Genomic DNA, 20,932 nt, shown 5'->3' with positions numbered 1-20,932 from the left:
AATGGGGACCCACCTGAAATTGGCTCGCGACCCACCTAGTGGGTCCCGACCTACAGTTTCAGAAACACTGCTCTATTCTATCAAAAGTTATAGCAAAAAAAAAAACAAACGAGCTGGGGCAGGGCAATGGTGCATCACCACGCCCACTGCCTGGGAGATTGCCCCGCCCACTGCATGGGAGGAGGTGCATCATGGGGGTGATGTGCTGGCCTCCCACACCAGCTGACACAAACCCTAGTGATGCCACTGTTCTATAGGAACTAGCATCACAAAAGGCTGTTAAAAGTTTTATGTTGCAATTATAAAATTGCCGCTTGGCAAGAGCCAGGGTGGTGTAATGGTTTGGAAGTGGACTTAGACCTGGAAGATATAGGTTCAAATCCCTTCTCAGCCATAATGCTTCCTGGGTGACCTTGGGCCAGTCATTTTCTCTCAGCCTCACCTACCTTATAGGGTTGTTGTGAGGACAAAAGGACGGGAGCAGCTGTGTGCACTGCCTTGAGTTCTTTGGAGGAAAGGCAGTATATAAATAAATTCCACTTCCAACTGAACTGCATTTCACGTTAAAAGACCATTGATATTTCATTTACACTTTTGAACAGAATGTCTGAATTCTACTATATGATAAAGTCTGGTTATGTACAGAACAGAATACACTAAAAGTACCAACAAGACACAGAAATTATTTCCATAGGAAGCATTGAATGAATTACTTTTGAGTGTTAACAGTTGTAGAAAATAAATGCCTCTTATAAAATTATTACATTCCTCCTATGCAAATCTATTCCATATGGAATAGCAGGATCCTGCTAGGAAATGAAATCCCCTAAATACCAAATGCCCTTGGGTTGTAATGTGACAGCAAAAAATGATTCATCCTCTTTAACAGCTAAGGATATCGTTGACATTTTAATAGTTTCCATCCATCAGACCTTGCCCATCCATAGAAAAGTGACAGAAGAGGACAGTTTCCGTATGTGAAAGCTCAGTCTCTAACAAGGGTCCAATCCCCTTCTTTTCAGAAAAAAAAAAAAGGAAAAAAAGGAAAAAAAGGAAAAATTATGAAACCCAACTGTGGTCTTTCTTGAGCACAGCATTATTTAGTTTTTATACAGCAAATTTATCATGTTATTTTGCCCTAGTTTGAGAAAGTACAAGTTTTTATCAAACTGAATTAAAAATCAGTTGCACTCCCTTTGCCTCCAGAGGGTCTTCTGAGTCCTGCAGAGGCCACACATATCCGCCCATAGCCTCTGTCAGGCTCAGAATGACAGAAAAATAGTGAAAAACGTTACTCCCAGTTTCTCTGTGAAAAACCAGAAGTTACGTTTTTAATGCCTTATAAGGCATAGGGAGGCCCAGAGAAGCCCTCAAGAGGCAACTCCTGTATCTGCAAATTTACGTATCTGCAGGGAACCCTCCGCAGACACAGGGGCTTACCTGTATACTTTTTAGAGCAATTATTCCAAGGAAAGAAGAAATACCAGAAAATAAATTTATGGATTAAAAAAAAAATCATTTGTCTCCCTTACAAACAGTAACAAAAATATTGGTATCATTCTATTACCTGCATTAGCATGCTTCAGATGCTATAAATATTAAAAAGTAGCATTGAGTTTGTAATAGAGGGGTTTCAATCTGCATTTTCCCATTTCATTATTCATGTTGAATATCATCAATGTAGGCAGCATATAAACGCAATTATTTATAAACTAGAAAGCTTGGTGTGTGTGTGTGTGTAAACAGAAGTGTCAAAGTAGTGAAAGTTTTGCTTAAAAAATTTGTTTTACAGGCAGAACAGTAATTTGTCTAAAGAACACATGTTAATCCATTGACAATGTAGTGCTCTACCTTGCTCATCAGCCATAAAACTCTGACACCTCTGATATCTCCACTTCATTTGCTCCCAAGTCACCATGTTGTAATACTCCTTGTAAAGCACAGCACAAACATATTCCTTCCTCTATGCCTCCTCTGTGAAAACTATGCTACACATTCTGGTAATGGTGACTTCTGTAACCTTCTACTCTGATTTTTCACTGTCCCACCTCATCCCTCTTATCTCTCTAACTAGAACTCTCCTGACAGAATCATTCATGTCTTTCAGTTGTTGCCAGGTTACCCTTTCTTTTTTGTATGTTTCATGTGTGGCACTTTTGTTGGGTGCCTACCAGGAAAGCACAACCCAGGTTAGTATTGTGATCTTTAATTGAACTGACAGCAAGAAGCCTCATTAGAACATGAGCCTTGCTGGATCAGGCCAAGGTACTATCTAGCCCAGCTTCCTATATCATACAGTGGCCCACCAAATGCCTCTGGGAGTACACAAGAAAACAAGATTCCTGGAACCTATTGCTACTTCCTGTCATATGACATTCAGAGATAGGCTACCTCTGCGTTTTAGAGGTAATCTACAGTACTTCAGGTTTCACAGGCCTCAAGAAAGGTCATGCCTTGGTTTGTCAGAGCAATCGCCTGTCAGAGATTGTCACAGCAATCACCTGGACAGCTTGGGAGAACAATTTCCTTTCTTGCACTTTCTTAGAAAATTCCATGAATAGCTGCACCTTGCTTGTACTAGTAAACTCTTCATACTTACCTCCAGAATCCTCCATAACCATAATGCCCTGCCATCTCTCCACCCTCACTTTCCAAAACATTGCTACTTATAAGTGCTTCTCCAGCTCCACTATCCTCAGTCTTTTGAAGGTCTCTTACTCCTTATTTAAGCCTCCTTCCTTTCTTCCATGAGACCTTTTGAACCTGGAATTCCCTCTTAGAATACCTAACATGGTGCCAACTTTTTCTCTTCCTTCAAAATTCTCCTCAAAAATCACCTCTAGTTTAATCTCAGTCCTCATCTACTACTAAAATTAAACCTAAAGGATCAAAATACATAATACAAAGAATGCATAATATGACCCTAGGGCAGCAGTTCCAAAACTCACAGGGAGGGTTTGGGCCACTGTAAGTCCTTATGGGGGAGGAGTTGTTTTAGACTTACTAGGGGTTGCTATGGCTCTCAGGAGGGTTCGGAGAGCCTGCAGTCCCCTCTACAGGCATCTCCATGCCTCCAAACCGCTCTCCCAACTCACTTCCTGTATTGTGATGAAAACCAGATCGGGAGCACAGTTTAGAGGCATGGAGAGGCCTGCAGAGGGGGCCATGGACTCCCCAGACTTCCAGAGAGCCACTGCTGCCCCCCCTGTAAATCTAACAAAACCCTTTTATCTCTGGCGGCAGTGTGATTCTAGCCATCATGTCACTACTGTCACCCCTCCCCTTAAGGGGGCAGCAACAGAGCTTCCCTGTCTGGGGCATTGCGAAGCCCCAGTTTGAGAACCTCTGCCCTAGGTGTTTTATTTTCATAGATAGAGTGCATGGGGAAGACACACGCACATACGCGCACAATGAGCCAGAACATGGCAGAGGGATGGGGACTCCTTTGCCTTCACTGCAGTTCCAACTGTGTCCTTACCCTGCAATACTGTTAACAGCGGGGGGGGATGGGACTTCAACTGACTTTCAATTGAGAATTTTTCTTCAAAATAACACATGGAGGTCCTGGGGGATCAGCAGCATGGTAAGGGAAAGTACTAAATCCTCTGCTATGGTTTTGGTTCACTTCATTATTTCCCCCCCCCCCACTATCTGAAAAAAAACTCACAAAAAAAGCTCACACCAAAAACCCCAAAGTCACTTCTTGCATTCTTTATAATGATAGTTTGGTCCCAGCTGGGTTTATAACTGAAGTGAAAGCATACTCTTCCTCATGATAATAATAAATTTCATACTCTTCAAAGCAGGGACCTGATTTCTTGTTTATTCCTGTATTTGCAGCACAATCTTATACATTCTTTGTTTTCTCAGCAGTAAATTCCACTGTAGGTAAGAAAATTCTCAGGTAGAAGAATTGCAGCCTAACTACCATACATACAGATATCAGTGAGTTTAGGTAGGACAGGTGCATGCATGCGTAAACTATTCTATGGTGCAGCAGCTTTAATTACAAGAGCAGAGATGATAATGCATTGCAAACCACACACAAAGCTGTCTGTGAGATTTAGAAGTCCCAAACTAGGCCAATCTTGTGCCATATGGTTTGAAATGGTGCAATACATTTAAGCCAATAAAAGCTTACAAATGGAAATCCATTATTCATGAAAGCAGTCTATCTCCAGATACATGTACACAGTAAAATTCTGCACTAGCAGTTTTAGGATTACTGCACATGGATGGAGTATTGTTCTGCATCCAAGCTATGGAAACAATGCTATCCTACCAATGAACAAAAGAAAAGGCAAGAGTTCCTCCAGCAAGCAGATTTCTTAGTTTAATTTCTACCCTACTTATTTTATTATGTATGCTATTTTTGGTTTAGCTAGAGAATTTTAAACAGTGTGCTGCGTTCTGACCACCACCAACACACTCTTTCCCTGTCTGATTAGACTTAGGCATTGCTGCTGCAGGCACTTTAGACATTTCCCCCATTATATTCTCTCTATCCATTGGACGACAAAGAATGTCCTCATCTCATTATACCCCACAGGCAATCAGAGTTGTTTTCACCTCTGTTTGTTTTAAAAACTAAATTGCACAGGTCCATTATGTTACCCCATTTAATGCACCTGCACATATTTAGGCACTGTTTCTGCTGGGGATGGAAACTAAGCCATTGATTTCAAGAAAAAGATGGAATCTGAGGGAGCAACAAAAGGATGTTCTAGCAGGGAATAAAGAACACTGACAAAGGAGCACTGGCATAACTAGGGGGTTTAAGTGAAGCAAATGCCCCAAGGCACCACACCTGCTGGGACAGCAGCACTACCCACACTCACCCGCAGCGCCTTCCTCATCTCTGGCCTCCCCATCCAGAAGCCTTCTGAGAGTCTTTAAACATAACTTCTGGGATGTTTAAAACCACTTTCTTTGTTTACAACCTGGACCAAGCCTGAAATGGGAAAACAATTTGCCTATTCCCTCAGCTGCTGCATGTCCCTTATACTGTGCTTTTAGTTCTTACAGATAATATGTATGTACTGCATTTAAGGGAGTTTCGCATATACACAATTTTGGCTTTATGTGCCAACTTCAGAACCCTCGTGTTAAGATTCAGGCCAGCTGTACAGTATACAAGCTGTGATTTGTTTTCAAAATGAAACTAAAGGTTTCACTCTCCTCTAGCATGTACGAAAGAGAAGAAAAAGTGAACGTGAGCATAGCAGTGGTTCCTTTAGACCAGTGGTTCCCAAACTGCCAGTGTCGCAAACTGCCACAGTGTCCCAGGGAACTTCAGCGAACTCACAGGTATGCCGCGGGATGTCCCAGAGGCCTCTTCTTCCTGGCTGTCCGAGGTGCCACTATCTTGGCCAGGCTTAGGTTGTACAGTATCTCAGGTGATTCTCACAAGATCTCAGGGGAGTGCCAGCAGCTATCTCATCCTCCTGAGGCGCCATTGCAACGGGGCACCATGAAAAGGTACATTGGGAACCACTACTTTAGACTCATACAGAATGTATCTGAACTAGGAAAGAACATGACTATAGCACACCAAATTTCAGCTCAGTTTTGTAGAAGTACCTAGGTACTAGAAGTACTCTTACTTCTTGTACCTAGAAGGACCTACGTCTGCCAGGCATTCTATACTTTGATAATACCTTCTGGAAAGACAAAAAATTAGAGTTGTTGTTTGAGGTCTAACCCAGATCTATGCAACAATGTCTAAACTCTTCCAAATTACCCTCATAAGACATTACACACTGCTGTACTAAAGGCATGATTCAGTCCACTACAAGTACAAAACCTGCATACAAAGGCTTTTCCAACAGAGCTCAAAAGCACTCCATTCCTCCCCTCATACTGCATACATGTGCACAAGTACAAAAGTAATGTCAGGGGCCAATATGGTGAAGGAAAGGTACAGACACGTCTCCCTTATCTCCAAACAGCCTTGCCTCTTCAGCTGGTTCATGCTTTGAAGAATACTGTATGAAGGCAGTAGATGGGCTGTGAGATGGGCTGTGTGCTAGTCTCGATTCGCTCAGTAATGTCTGCAAAGATGTTCCTTAGAGGCAAAGGAGGGTGGGGGAGAAAGCTCTATTGAGCCATGATGGGATCCTCCATGTGCATGTAATGAACAACACTCTAGAAGCATCATTGTAAGTTCTACAAATCATGAGCAATACTTACTTCTCCCACCACCTCAATGATATCTCCAACTTTTAACTCTAGTTCATCTTCATTCTGAGGCATATAACTGAAAGCCACCTGACATCTTCTCCGCCTATTTCGCTCCCCTAGATTAAAAACACAAAATACAAATTTTAATTATTATTATAATAAATGATAACAGCGCTTAAGTATTTATTGCACAAACCTCCACAACAAAGACATAAGTTACATCAGAATGGTCCAACTTTGGGAAGCGAGGGGGGGCGGCTGCAAGACCCTTAAATGAACCCAGCTGAGCCAGCCCAGAAGTAACTGGCAATAACCGCCAATTACTTCTGTGTTCTGAGCTTGCTGAAGTCATCTGGCAGGCTCAGAATATGAGGATCGGAGGGGGGTATGGCAAGGTTTTTCTATGTCCTCCCATAACATTCTGGTTTCTCCTGAAGAGAAGCTGAAACGGTACAGCACGGAGACCAAAAAGTTTCTGAAGCAGGAGCTTCTGGAATGAGAGGAGGCTGTGGATGGGCTTTCAGAGGCCACCAAAAGATGGCCTTGCAGACCACATGTAGCCTGCAGGCAGCCTGTTGGACCACCATGAGTTATCCTTCTGATCACATCCTTGCAAAGATTACTGGAAATGCTGCAGCAGCACCACATCAATAATAGATTTTGAGTGCCTGCAGTGGCAAATGAAAGCAAAAATGAAGGGCCTCTGAGAGGAATTTTATCAGGGGGTACAGAGATTCTTTTGGGCCCCTTCCCAAAGAGGGAGGGGTGAAACAGAGTAGGGGGTGGCAATGGAAGCAAAACAGACAGGGGGAAGTCTCTCCAAAATGTTTCAAATATAGAAAATCATTTCAGGAGATTACCATCATTGTATGGACACTAGAATGGAAAGTGTCCTGTGTTCATCAAAACTGACTTCTGCAGTAGCTACAGTCCTGCAGCTGTGTTGCTTAGCTCCTATACACTCCTTCATGGTTAGCAAACCCACAAACCAAAGAGCTACTGTAGCAGGTCAGTTTCCTCCCAGATGTGACACAATTAAGGAATGTATGCAATTCTGTGCCTGGTGTGTATGGCTTGAGGCAGTAGCGTCACCATGTGCCCATGGTATTGCCTCCAGCATCCCGTGTAGGCAGTGAGATTGGAGAATGTAAGATCCCAGGAAATTTCTGGGCCCTGTCCTTAGGCTCCTAGGCCCCCTTCCTGACTCTGGGCCAGGGTACAAATTACCCCCTTTACCCCCCTCTCCTAGACCCTGAAAAAATGTCTGGGAAAGTAAATATTTAAAAACATTTATACCATGCCCAAAGACTTAGGTTATTTTCTTTTATCATTATTAGCAACCGAAGAAGAGTTATTTCCCTTTCACACTTTTCACTGCATGAGACATAGGATGCATTTCCACATAATCAATAAATGTGCAATTTAAAAGTTTAGAAAACACCATGTCATGTATCTCACTTACTATAAAGGTCTTCCAAATTATATGGATAAGGAAAAGGGACAACCACTCTGAGGGAAAGTGCTGGCATTTATGTCATGTCTAATATTGTCTAACATGTCTAGAATTAACTCAAGGTTTTTTTTAAGCTCCTTTTTACTGAAGGCATAATTTTCAAGAAAAAAATGATGAGTTTAACATATTTATAGCAAGATTCATTTTAGCAAAATTCTGAATACACAGTAAGATAACATTGATACAGTAAATTGCTACTTAGACTAGGGGGTCCTTCACCAATTACGTTCAAATTACCAATCAGAGTAAGAGAAAGGAACACCAAACAAATTTGTTGACTAAAAATAAATTTTGGCTTGGATTCAAGGAACCATGAATGAGAAAATATTAATGCCTTTTCATGAACTTCTGCACAAATTATTTGGAAGATTTCTTGGAGCAAAAAACCACAGTGCACTAGGGGTTGCATTTCAATGCAAGGAACACACTGGATAAGGAAGAAGAAAGCTACAACATATGAACTCTTTATAGTGTACAGAGCTTGCGTCCTGAGTACACTTCTGTACTGCAGCGAGTCATGGACTCTTCGCTCACAACAGGAGAGGAAACTGAACCCTTTCCACATGCGCTGCCTCCGACGCATTCTCGGCATCACCTGGCAGGACAAAGTTCCAACCAACACAGTCCTGGAACGAGCTGGAATCCTTAGCATGTATGCACTGCTGAAACAGAGACGCCTGCGTTGGCTCGGTCATGTTGTGAGAATGGATGATGGCCGGATCCCAAAGGATCTCCTCTATGGAGAACTCGTGCAAGGAAAGCGCCCTACAGGTAGACCACAGCTGCGATACAAGGACATCTGCAAGAGGGATCTGAAGGCCTTAGGAGTGGACCCCAACAGGTGGGAAACCCTGGCCTCTGAGCGGCCCGCTTGGAGGCAGGCTGTGCAGCATGGCCTTTCCCAGTTTGAAGAGACACTTGGCCAACAGTCTGAGGCAAAGAAGGAAGGCCCATAGCCAGGGAGACAGACCAGGGACAGACTGCACATGCTCCCAGTGTGGAAGGGATTGTCACTCCCGAATCGGCCTTTTCAGCCAGACTAGACACTGTTCCGGAACCACCATTCAGAGCGCGATACCATAGTCTTTCGAGACTGAAGGTTGCCAACTATGAAGAGAACACGTGCAAAGATTTTTTTAAGAACAGCTTATTTGGATTTTGGGTTACTTTTCCTCAAGTAATTGAGTTTTACTGTGTCAGATATAGCCCTTCTGCAAGCAAAGCAGGTTTCCATAAGTCCCATAAGTTTTAGAATATAAATGGTTTAAATATGCTATAAAGAGAGATATACTTTTCCTTCTGCGTAATACATGGAATAAAAGTGTAGTTTATGCATTAAAAGTTTCTACTATTAGTGATGGCACAGTGATGCTGGAGACCCTGAGACAAAGCTCTACACTTCCCCAAGTTTCTTAGCAGCCGGCATTGATTACTTCCTTTCCCCATCAGCTAAACAGGGGGGAAGTATGTGGTGTCTGACCAGTACTTGGGGGTGAATACCCTCAACCAAAGTTGTACCTCCAACACTGCCACCATCTGATACATATGGCAACACAACAATACTGCAACTACATAAACACTTTGACTGGGCCAGTGTTGTCATCCCTCTCCTTCAGCACACCAAGTACCCCCAGGAAAGGCTGCCACTCCCTGTGTATGGCCAGGTGCCAGAGTCACCTAGACAGAGTCACCTAGACAATGTGAGTAGCACATTGTCACCAAATCAGTTACTAACTACACAGCAAGCACTGCAGCCAGTATATGGGTCCAGGCAGGTCCCGTGACTGCTTAGGCTTTCCTAAGGCATGCTTCCTGGTTGCTGGGGCAACAAGAACACCAGGATGGCAGGTACTGGGCTGGATGGGTGCAGGGCTGCACATTCCCATAAGGCAGACCCCAGTATAAAAGGTTCGGTCAGTGTCAATGAGTAGGCACTAGCAGCAGGATGAACTGTCTCTATAGCCAGCCTAAGGAGGTTGTCCTGAGGAGACAAGAAGGTGCTATAAACACCACCACCCCTCCAAGGCTAACTGAGACGACAGTGCAAGGTGGCTCTTCAGGCCACAGGATCCTTCCCAAGTCGATGGAGAGGATAAGGTCCAGCATAGTGGTACTGTGACTATGACAAAAAGAGAAGCTCCCACAACCTGACCTGACACTTAAGCCCCACATCTCAAGCCCAGAACAAACCAAAAGATACCCATAAAATATGGAATGCTTGACCCTGATTTTCCTCCAAACAAGCTGCTACTATTATTAGCAGCAACTATGTGTATATCTGGTAACTGTTATTTAGCTTGCCTTGAAAACAAATGCAAGCAAGACTAGACTGGATGCAAAGTTGCTGAATTTCATTATCCTAAGTGCATCTGTTCCTCTGCAAAGCGTAGTAATTTATAAAGCTGCACTAACTAGCAATCACTCTATTCATGTACTCACTATATCAGCTCCAGCAGCTTTACAAAATAAGTTGTGTTCTGAGTGCTGCATTCATTCTTTCAGAAAATAGTTCTAATAAGAATTATTGCTAGCCTTATATCATACAGAATAAATTCTATTTGTTTACTTACAGGGATTTGTCATGCTATTCAAGAAATTTAAGGGTAAAGCTATATGTACAGCCTATTTATCCACGGATTTTTTATCTGCAGATTTGTCTTAATGCAAATGGGGTGGGGTAACCAAAAGCCACACACACTTTTGCCTCCTTTGCCCTGCACTGGCAGCTCCATTTCCAGGCAGCCCAAAACCCTGCAAAAATGCTCTGCCTCACTCAGGCAGGGAAATAGCCCTAGAGCCCTGGAAGAGGTTCCCCTTGCAAAGGAACAGTAACACTCCTGGAGCCCCTGAGCCAGCAAAGAGGCTGAAGAGGGGAAGGGGGTGCAGAAAACCTCTGTAGCCAGAACACATGCAGCAAGGTAGCGCACGCGCGCACGCTCGCTCGCTCACTCACTCACTCACTCACTCACTCACTCACTCACTCACACACAAACACACACACACACACACAGGGGCAGGTGTGGTAGCAACAGAGGGGATTGCTTTAAAAAACCCGTGGAGTGTTTGCCAAATCCTCCCCCCTTGAGATGGTACGGGCAATCACTGACACAAGCAAGCCTTCCCACCAAGCAAAGCATGAGATATAGCCTACAATCCTCTCCACACTTTCCTGGGAGTAAGCCCCATTGACTACAATGGGGCTTACTTCTGAGTAGAAACACATAGTGCTGGACTCTTAAAAGATCAGCATCCCATGTGAAGGAAGCCAGGTAGCTGGCAATGGGGAACGCTGAGTACAGAGGGGAGGGAATTGATAACAGCTGCCTTAGTTTCCTTCTATCTGGAAGTGTCAGGCTGCAGTGTATTTGCGTAACTCTATGGAATTTAGCACAACGCGTTTTTGTTAATTGCGCTGAGTCACTGAACGGAACTAACGCAGATAAATAGGCTCCACCTGTACATAAAATTGTACTTCCACTTTTTTTTTAAAGTCAGCCTTAGAAGTTCCAAACTGAACTACAATTGCAGTGCAAGAGGAGCAGAGAGCAAGTCCACACAGAGGAACTGGTCAAGGAAATCAAAGGACACAATTGTCCTGGACTCAAAGCAACGATTGCCCTCCATGACCAGTTTGTAGTTCTTTCTTTCTCAGCTCCTTTGCCTTGCTCTGGCAAATTTCCCAAATCCCTGTGGTAACTCATGCCCTTTATTTTATTAAAGAGGCAGCACAAGTGGTCCAGGCTTCTATAACTTTTAGCATGAGCCATCTGGACCATGTACTCATGTTAAACATTAATAAAGGCTCTCAACTCCTCCTCATTCCATGAAGGGCTCCTCAGATGGTAAAGAAGCACTCCGCTGCAGAGTGCCTTGAGTAACTTCAGCCATGGGAATATCGTTTCCCTCCATCTTAAGCCAAACCAAAACGTGGTTATCTGATCCAAATTTTTAACTAGGCATTTGGGCCTTTGTCTTCTCGGCACAAGTGAGGGGAAGACAACTTTTAAAGCCAGTGAAGAAAAATAGCTGTGATGAAGAAGGGCTCTCCAAGATGGCAGCTTAGGATGTCACCTCACCTACCAAATGAAAAGGTACCAAGATCCACATGGGTTTTGCAACCATATGCTTGAGAACCCACGTGGAAGGCTATAAACTCACAAATTAAGAGGGGAATGACTGCAAAAGCGGTAGTGGGATATTCTGTGCCATGACACCCACAGGATGCACTTTGATTCAATTTTGAGAACCTTTATTGGCATTGAAACAGGATGCACTTATTCCATGGAAAACACCCATTGCTACACAGGTTTCTTGACATTTGGTCTGGGACTTAGTCCTCCTAATTTTTAAAGAGTTCTCATTTTAAAAATATTTCCATTTTTCATAAATCATAAATATTTCCATGGAAATTTATGGAAATATTTCCAATTATGGAATATTCCATTCCACAAATATTTCCAAATATTTCCAATGGAAATATTTCCATTTCCATTCCAGTGATTACTCCTCTCCCTCATTTTTTCTGTTATTGCAGTAAACTATTTTTAATTGCTATCGCTGCCCTGTTCAAAAGTTCCTCATCAGTTAGAAACTTTAAGTCATACATATGTGCAGTGTTTTTTTTTTTTTAAAAAAAGGTACAGGAACTCACAACTTGTTAATCTTTTATTTATTTATTTATTTTAAACCATTTTTTATTGGAGAAATAAAATATTTTTTATGTGCTTCCCCCTAAAGATGAACTTACTTCTGAGTAGACATGCATAGGATTGGGCTGTCAATCTCCACATCCCCCTCCCCCTAGCTACTTTTTCTACACATGGGGAAAAATACTGTACAGGTGCACTTGTAGCATGTAGTATGTAGTGAGGCACTACTTCGAGGAGAGGAAGCAGTGAATGGATTCCAAAAAATGGCTTACATGAGTTCCATGTAGTAAAATTACTCTAAGCAACTGTGGGAGTAAGAACAAAAAAGGAATTCTTACACGAGAGGGGTCCTTAGGTGCACACAGAAACAGCTACATTTGCAAACAAGCGATTAAATATGGTTTAATTCAGGTATCAGAATACTCTGTGTCTTTGGGAAGGCGCTTGGCATGCAATTGTATGTTCTCTGCTGCCCTGAGCAGCTGCTGTGCATTGCTGGAGAGGAGCTGCAAACACTGGCTGGCGGAGGGCATGCTTGTGGGGGAAGGATCTCTGGCAAGGCTGGACAGCACGTTGTACACACGTAGAATCCCTTTGCACCTGCCCTTAGCTTGTGAAAACAGGTGCAGATATATATCTCTGCCAGGATTAAGAGCCCAATCCTAGGTATGACTACTCTGAAGTAAGTCTCATTCTAGTCAATGGAGCTTACTCCCAGGAAAGTGCCTAGGATTGCAGCCTAAGAGCCCAATCCTATGCATGTCTACTCAGAAGTCCACTTTAGTGAATGGGGCTTACTGTGGATAGGATGGCAGCCTCAGGGCCCAATCCTGTGCTTGTCTACTCAGAAGACAGTCCCATTAGAGTCAATGGAGCTTCCTCCCAGGAAAGTGTGGAGAGGACTGCAGCCTCAGAGCCCTTCCTGTGCTTGTCTCCTCAGAAGTCAGTCCCAGTAGAGGCAATGGGGCTTCCTCCCAGGAAAGTGTGGAGAGGACTGCAGCCTCAGAGTTCCACCTCTGCCTGTCTCCTCAGAAGTCAGTCCCATTAGAGTCAACAGGGCTCACTGCGCCCTCGCACTTGTCATCCAGAGTTGCCTGGTGCAGGAGGAAGCCTGCCTGGGAAAGGATGGGGTGGGGGTTGTGCAGGGCTGGGCAGGGGAGGCTGGGGGGACCCTCATTCAGTGGCTGTGCTTTCAAGGGGAGGGAGGGAGGCAGGCGCTGGGCTGGGAGGCAGAACTGAGCACGGTGGCTGCTTGTTGTGGGGGAAGCCCATCAAAAAGGTGCATAAAAAAGGTGGCAGAACGCTGTTTCAGTACGTTCCATTAGAAAAAAAAGCCCTGCATATGTGTGCTTCAATTGCCATCTAATGCAAGACATTCCCAAAGGAATTCTTGGAATAAAGCTAAGAACAGTTACCCATGCAGAAGCACATGTCAGCTCAGCTTGAAAGTTTATACAACTAGTCACCATGAAGACAAAACTCAGCAGAAAGAGTCCTCAATTGCACTGCCCGTGTTACACATTTATTATTACTTCTTTCCGACAGCTGAGCAATTGCTATAATCCAACAGTAACTCTGTGGGACAAAAGGGGCATTTTATATACGTTATTAAGTGGTTAACTGAACCCTTTACTAAGCTAGCAAGACACAAGCCATGAAAAGAGTCACACAAAAAGTGACAATTCAGACAAGTAAGTCACTGGTCATAACAACAACAACAACAACAGGTATTTATATACCGCCTTTCTTGGTCTTTATTCAAGACTTTATTCAAGGCGGTTTACATAAGCAGGCTTTTATTTAAATCCCTTATTAAATAGGGATTTTTACCATTTGAAAGAAGGTTCTTTCTTTCAAGAACCACTACATTCAAGGTGTTTCATTCCGATTTGGCTTCGCATTCTGGCCTCCATCCTCCCACGCTCAGAGCAGATGGAATAGCTCGGCTTCAGCTTGTCAGCTGCTTCAAGGTCGCACGGTGCCAGTGGCCTCGAACTGGCGACCTTGTGGATGTTATCTTCAGGCAGATGGAGGCTCTACCCTCTAGACCAGACCTCCTGCCTAGTCATACTGCTGCTGCCCAATTAACAATAATAAACACGAGCCATAACTTGTCAATATTACACAGTTCTATAATAAGTATTTGAGGGTAATACAAACTATTGCCTATTCCAGTGGTTTTCAAACTCTCAGGGTGAGTTTGAACCACAGTAAGTTCTTGCGGGGGGGAGCCAGCAATGCAATCCCTAGGATCACATCGCTCAGGGGGCTGCAGGAACTGGGATGCACTCAACAGTCCCTGCAGCAGCCTTCCTGGGGTGCGGGGAGCCCTGTGCAAGGGCCTACAGGGCTCCCCAGGTTTGAAAAGTGAAAGCGCAGCAATCGCGCTCCACTTCCGCAAAAACTTTGGGAGGAATGCAATATAGGAGAAGATTCAGTGCATGTTCTGCCTTCCCATCCAAGCCCTATGTGCAACTTCTGAAGGTAAACATCAGACTTGGCTGTGGAATATATTTGCCAGAGCTGAGAAGGAATTTACCAGGTCTTCAGATGGCATCATAAGGCGGGCAACTGTACACTGAAATGGGACCCATCACTGCCAGGTAAGTGGAGGAAGGCTTCACTCAATCTCACCTGGGGTAAAGTCATCAGAGGTTTTTGTATACCACTAATCCACTGGGGACTGGCAACCAGCTGCATCCTTAAATTTGTGGCTATGGACAGTCCAACTCCCATTTTTTGCAACTTTAAGTCTTAATAGCCTTAATCACAAACATTTTTGTCTGCTTTTATGACAAAATTAGAGAAGCTATAAACAGAATGTCCAATTTTCAACCTAGCTTGATGCGTCACCAGTTTGCTCTTCCCTTAATGTCTGCTACAGACACAAAGGTATTATTGTGGATTGATTCCTATGCATTTTCCTGTTGACTCAAATCATAGAGGAAATCTAAAATCTAAAACCTTTAAATTAAACTGCATCAAAATATTATGTTTAAGATTCTATAGGTATATACTCCAGCCAACAATTGTTATTTTTCTCATAGTTTTTCCAGTATTCTGAAAATAGCTAAGCTATATCAATATGTGTTTTAAAATATGTAATCTAATTACATTATTTCTATACTATGCCTGTAGATCTCCTTGGAAACTAAACCTTGTCTCTAAAAGCTATATTGTAAAATATTTTTGAAGAGTTGGTTTTGCTTTCAACAGAGAATATGCAAAGCTACCAAAATGAGTCAACACAGCTCACCCATAAAAGTCACAGAAATCTAGCAGCCCTGGAATGGGATGACAAATCAATTTCTTGAGTATTTTAAATGTGTTTTCTTCCTAAGTATTTTTTCCTTTCAACATGTAATTTTCACACAGTAATTTAAGTGGGCAGATAAGGCTTAATTGACAGAACAATAAGCTAAAGCTTCAACCACCTCATCAATGTGGACCAGTTTTAAGCAGCAGGGATGTTTTAAGCAGCAGGGATCTCCAGAAGGATCTCTCCAGACTGGCAGAATGGGCAGCAAAATGGCAGATGCGCTTCAATGTCAGTAAGTGTAAAGTCATGCACATTGGGGCAAAAAAATCAAAACTTTAGATATAGGCTGATGGGTTCTGAGCTGTCTGTGACAGATCAGGAGAGAGATCTTGGGGTGGTGGTGGACAGGTCGATGAAAGTGTCGACCCAATGTGCGGCGGCAGTGAAGAAGGCCAATTCTATGCTTGGGATTATTAGGAAGGGTATTGAGAACAAAACGGCTAGTATTATAATGCCGTTGTACAAATCTATGGTAAGGCCACACCTGGAGTATTGTGTCCAGTTCTGGTCGCCGCATCTCAAAAAAGACATAGTGGAAATGGAAAAGGTGCAAAAGAGAGCGACTAAGTTGATTACGGGGCTGGGGCACCTTCCTTATGAGGAAAGGCTACGGCATTTGGGCCTCTTCAGCCTAGAAAAGAGACGCCTGAGGGGGGACATGATTGAGACATACAAAATTATGCAGCGGATGGACAGAGTGGATAGGGAGATGCTCTTTACACTCTCACATAATACCAGAACCAGGGGACATCCACTAAAATTGAGTGTTGGGCGGGTTAGGACAGACAAAAGAAAATATTTCTTTACTCAGCGTGTGGTCGGTCTGTGGAACTCCTTGCCACAGGATGTGGTGCTGGCGTCTAGCCTAGACGCCTTTAAAAGGGGATTGGACAAGTTTCTGGAGGAAAAATCCATTATGGGGTACAAGCCATGATGTGTATGCGCAACCTCCTGATTTTAGAAATAGGCTATGTCAGAATGCCAGATGCAAGGGAGGGCACCAGGATGAGGTCTCTTGTTATCTGGTGTGCTCCCTGGGGCATTTGGTGGGCCGCTGTGAGATACAGGAAGCTGGACTAGATGGGCCTATGGCCTGATCCAGTGGGGCTGTTCTTATGTTCTTATGTTATGATGTGAAGCTTTGCAACTATTGCGTGATCCCAGTAGTGCAGTGGTTCTCAAACTCTCTGGGAGAGTTTGAGAGCCACTAAGTTCTTGCGTGGGCGGGAGGGGAGAGGCAGCAGGGGCGGGGGAAGGGGGTACATGTACCCAAGCCCCTGCAGCCTCCCCGGGGTGCAGGGAGACCAGTGCGACCTGCAACAGGGCTTCCTGCAGCAGTGAAAGTAGATGTGGAGCGATCGTGCCCCACCTTCGCTAAAGTTCCCCGCCTCTCCCTGAGCAGCACAATCCTGGGGATCGCGCCGCTGCTTCCTCCCTGCCTCCAGACTGCCCTTGCCCCTTAAGGGGATAGGGTCCAGGGCCCGCAGGCTGGGGCATCGCGACACCCCAGTTTGAAAAGCCCTGCAGTAGTGAATGAAGAAGAAAATATGAAAGGTGGCCTTTCCTCCAGCATTGGGTGCTATAAGTTCGCACTTCTTTCAAGTATCTCAGAATAGTACATGTATTAGGATGCAGCAATATGTGAAATGTATTGAAATTCAATCTATTGTGGTGCTTTGGGAAAATCTCTGTGAAGGAATATGCACAAAAGTGATGTAAAAATTGATTGGTTACATAGTTTGAGACAATTTTGCTAGCTAGATTTTAACTTTGGGAAAATAAAACATAGCTCCACCTATGGTCAAACTCTGGCAGAAGTTTTCAGTCATGCACCTCCACAGAAATCATACCAAAAATGTAAGCATATTATGGGAATTGGTCCTTTTAAAAAATTAATTAAAGTTTATCATAATCTGTAGGGTAGCAAATTGCCCTAATTACTATTGCAGATCCCTGGGCAATCCTCTCCCCCCACTCCCCTGACACTGTACTTAGGACCAAGAGAAGTAGCAGTGGCATTGGCCACTGTAGTATCAAGGTGCACTGGTGACTATGTCTGTGTTTTGCTTTAAAGCAGGGGTGCCCAAACCCTGGCCCTGGGGCCACTTGCGGCCCTCGAGGCCTCTCAGTGCGGACCTCAGGGAGGCCACAGTCTCTAATGAGCCTCTGGCCCTCTGGAGGCCTGACACAACTGCTCTCAGCATGAGGGCAACTGTTTGACCTCTCACGTTAGCTGTGGGATGAGGGCTCCCTCCACTGCTTGTTATTTCATGGCTGTGGTGCAGTAGCAGCAGCAAAGGAAAGGCCAGTCTTGCTTTGTGCAAGGCCTTTTATAGGCCTTGAGCTATTGCAAGACCTTCATTCATTCATATAAGTTCATCTTTAATATAATCATTTGTGTAAACTTATGTAAATTTATTCAAATTTTAAATGTAAATTAATTCTTCCCCCCCCCCCAAGCCGGCGACACAGTGTCAGAGAGACACTGTGGTCCTCCTGCCAAAAATTTTGGACACCTCTGCTTTAAAGAGTCAGTAAGACAGCAGGGAGACAAAGATGCTTGTTGCATGGTGGGAATGTCTCACAGCTCTCTTTTTTGATGAACATAAGACTGACTCATCATGCTGCCTTCAGGCTTAGAGGGAGGGGGAATGGATGAGTTACTTGTCCTTTGGGATAATTCCAGCCATTAGATTCTAGGAATAAAACAGCCATCTCCTCCTTTTGATTTATAGTGCTACAAGCTCAATTTATTTTATGTCTGTCAAGCCTGTTTTTTTTTTCCTCTGTAATACACAATCACTTCAACTAAAGGTTTTCAGATTAGATACTCGTTATCCTTCAATTACACTGTCATGTATTTTTTCATGCCACATTGCAAGCAAAACTGGTGCACAGGTGTAACTGCAGTCTGGCCTGCAAATTTCTCAGGACTGGCAGACACGACAAACAGGCCAAGGAATAAAATGGTGACTAAACTGCTGGCTTCATTTACACCAGGAGTGGCCAGTCTTTCAACTTTAGGACTCTTGTACCTTTAACAATTGTGTAGAAGAAGGAATTCCAGCAGGTGTAGCTTGTTATCTCACAGATGACAAGCTGCACCTGCTGAAATTCCCTCCTCTACACAATGATTTCTACAACATGAATCTGTAACCACTAATTTTCTGGTCACCAGAAACGCAGCCTGCTGTATTTTGCTCTATGACCAGAGTTTCCAGTCTCATTTTGCTTCATATTCCAGCCTCCTCATTCTCATTCTTTATCCAATCTCTTGTTTGTGCCTTGACAGCGTCCACAAGACTTGGCAGAGATCAGCTCCAATTGAACAACATGAGACAATGTCCACGTCTTTTAATAAAGACAATCAAACACATACCTTATGTTAATTGATTCAGTGTCCCTGTGCTAATGCACAGTTTTGTTTTCGCAGTGTGGATTTACTGTAGATACTTAAGTATGTCAACCTCACAGATAAGTTGAGGGCGACTTTTGAGTCCAAAATCATGAAATTTTCTATAATCCTTGGCTAAGTCGGGGGGAGGGGAGGAGGGGGTTCTGACTATAATTTTGTCTGATTTTAGCTGAGGCCAGATCTTTAAAAATAACCTACCAGTAATTGTTACCCAAGAACTGTACAGTCTCTAATTTATTAAAAATATAGTAAAAGTTCATAAGATACATTTTTATTCATTAACTTTTTATATTCTAGTCTTCACAACCTTTTTGTAAACACTATCAGAGTAAGTGCACTGTAAACATACCAGCAGAGTCATTAATCATATCCTTCTTTAGGGTGCTGGTGTGTTAAGACAGAGGCTCTACATATAACATACAACTGGGAGTGTGCCATTCAATTCACAGAGGAGAGACAAGCAACAGGGAATGAGCATGAGCAAGCGCAGCTACACAGTTCTGCAACCCAATTTACTCAGAAGTAAACTCATTGCTTTCCATGGGTGTTATTCTTAAATAATGGTGCACTGAATTGTAGCCTGGGACTTTGTTTCAAATGGAAATAAGGATTACATCCTGGTGTTTTAAAAACCAGACCTCTGCAAAATGGGATGAAGGTGCAGAAGGGTTGAGTGTAATCCTATCAAAATGAAGGAAGCTTGCTTGATTTAAATGGAAGCCTTGAGCACTGGCTTACTTTTGTGTCAGGAGGCAGGAGTGAAAGGGTTAACTTTGGCTGCAGCTTTCAGAGACTAATGCTCTAGTTGCCCTGGAGACTAATAGCTCTTAAATTATCTCTGCATTGTCCTCTTGCTCTCTTCTGGATTTTCCCTGGCTGCTTGAATAGCCCTGAGTGACCCGCAGATAAGGTGAGGAGATGAGTTACACTTGATTTATTGGAATAAATTTCTTGCCTCATAGTCGAGTATCTACCATATATGAACTGTGAGCTTTTTAGTGCATAACATTAAAAGTATATGGTACATAACGTTAAAAGTCCACCTATCATCCAGAAACACACCATGTTCACTATTACTCCCTTTTGTAGAATTAGTTAACCAAGCCTATCATCTCTTGAGAAAGTCTTAGGGGATTCATCATACGTATGATTGATAATATTTATATACTGCTTTTCAATAAAAAGTAGTGGTTTCTGTCCCTAAATGTGACAGATAACAATGTGGTTTATGTCACTAAAAAATAGTTTTCTATTCCCACAGAGCTCATAATCTTAAAAAACACATCTGTGACAGCCCCTGTTACTTTGGGGTGAAGAGGAAAAATAGCTCTCCCTTTGCTAAATATAAGACATCACTTTAAAAGGTTTTTCTTTGCCCAGTTAGCAGGGGACTATAGTCTTTATACCAGTGTTACGTGAAAATCCCCTTTTCCCTTCCAAGTTGTGATTTTTATATCTGGTTATATTATTTTGGATCATACAGACCAAGCAAGCAGGCCACTCCTCCCCCAGCACATGTTTCTAAGGGCCATGGCCAAGCTACAAACACATGAATTACACAATCCCCACTCCCTTGCAGAACCTAATCACTGTGTCTCCTGATTATGCAAAACAAGCCTGCACCTCCAGAGGAAAAGGTCTATTGTTCTTTTGTTGTATTCTTAAGCACCTTATGCAGATTGTCTCCCTCCCCCAGAGTCAGGTTTTGCTGTTTTTTCACCTGGGTGTTACTGAGCATGTGCACAGCTCTGGGATACTTCCGGTCATTTCTAGATCAACTTCCAGGTCAGACAACCCTTATAAGAGAGAACTCAGAGCACATGTCTCTCTCTCTCTGATTGCCCTCCTGCGGGAGC

The 20,932-nt window shown here is 43.4% G+C and overlaps 1 protein-coding gene across 2 annotated transcripts in view; it reads right to left on the bottom strand.

Annotated features, from left to right (window-relative positions):
• SH3KBP1 (SH3 domain containing kinase binding protein 1) overlaps positions 1–20,932 on the bottom strand; it is a 190,308-nt gene that overhangs the window by 92,497 nt on the left and 76,879 nt on the right. For both annotated transcript variants that reach the window (XM_066619204.1, XM_066619203.1), the window contains exon 4: positions 6,190–6,296. In XM_066619204.1, coding sequence (XP_066475301.1) covers positions 6,190–6,296 — 107 coding nt within the window. The remainder of the gene's footprint in view (positions 1–6,189; positions 6,297–20,932) is intronic.

Source organism: Tiliqua scincoides, chromosome 3 (genome assembly GCF_035046505.1).
Source record: "Tiliqua scincoides isolate rTilSci1 chromosome 3, rTilSci1.hap2, whole genome shotgun sequence".
NCBI lineage: Eukaryota > Metazoa > Chordata > Lepidosauria > Squamata > Scincidae > Tiliqua > Tiliqua scincoides.
This window is presented reverse-complemented; position numbering and strand designations above follow the sequence as displayed.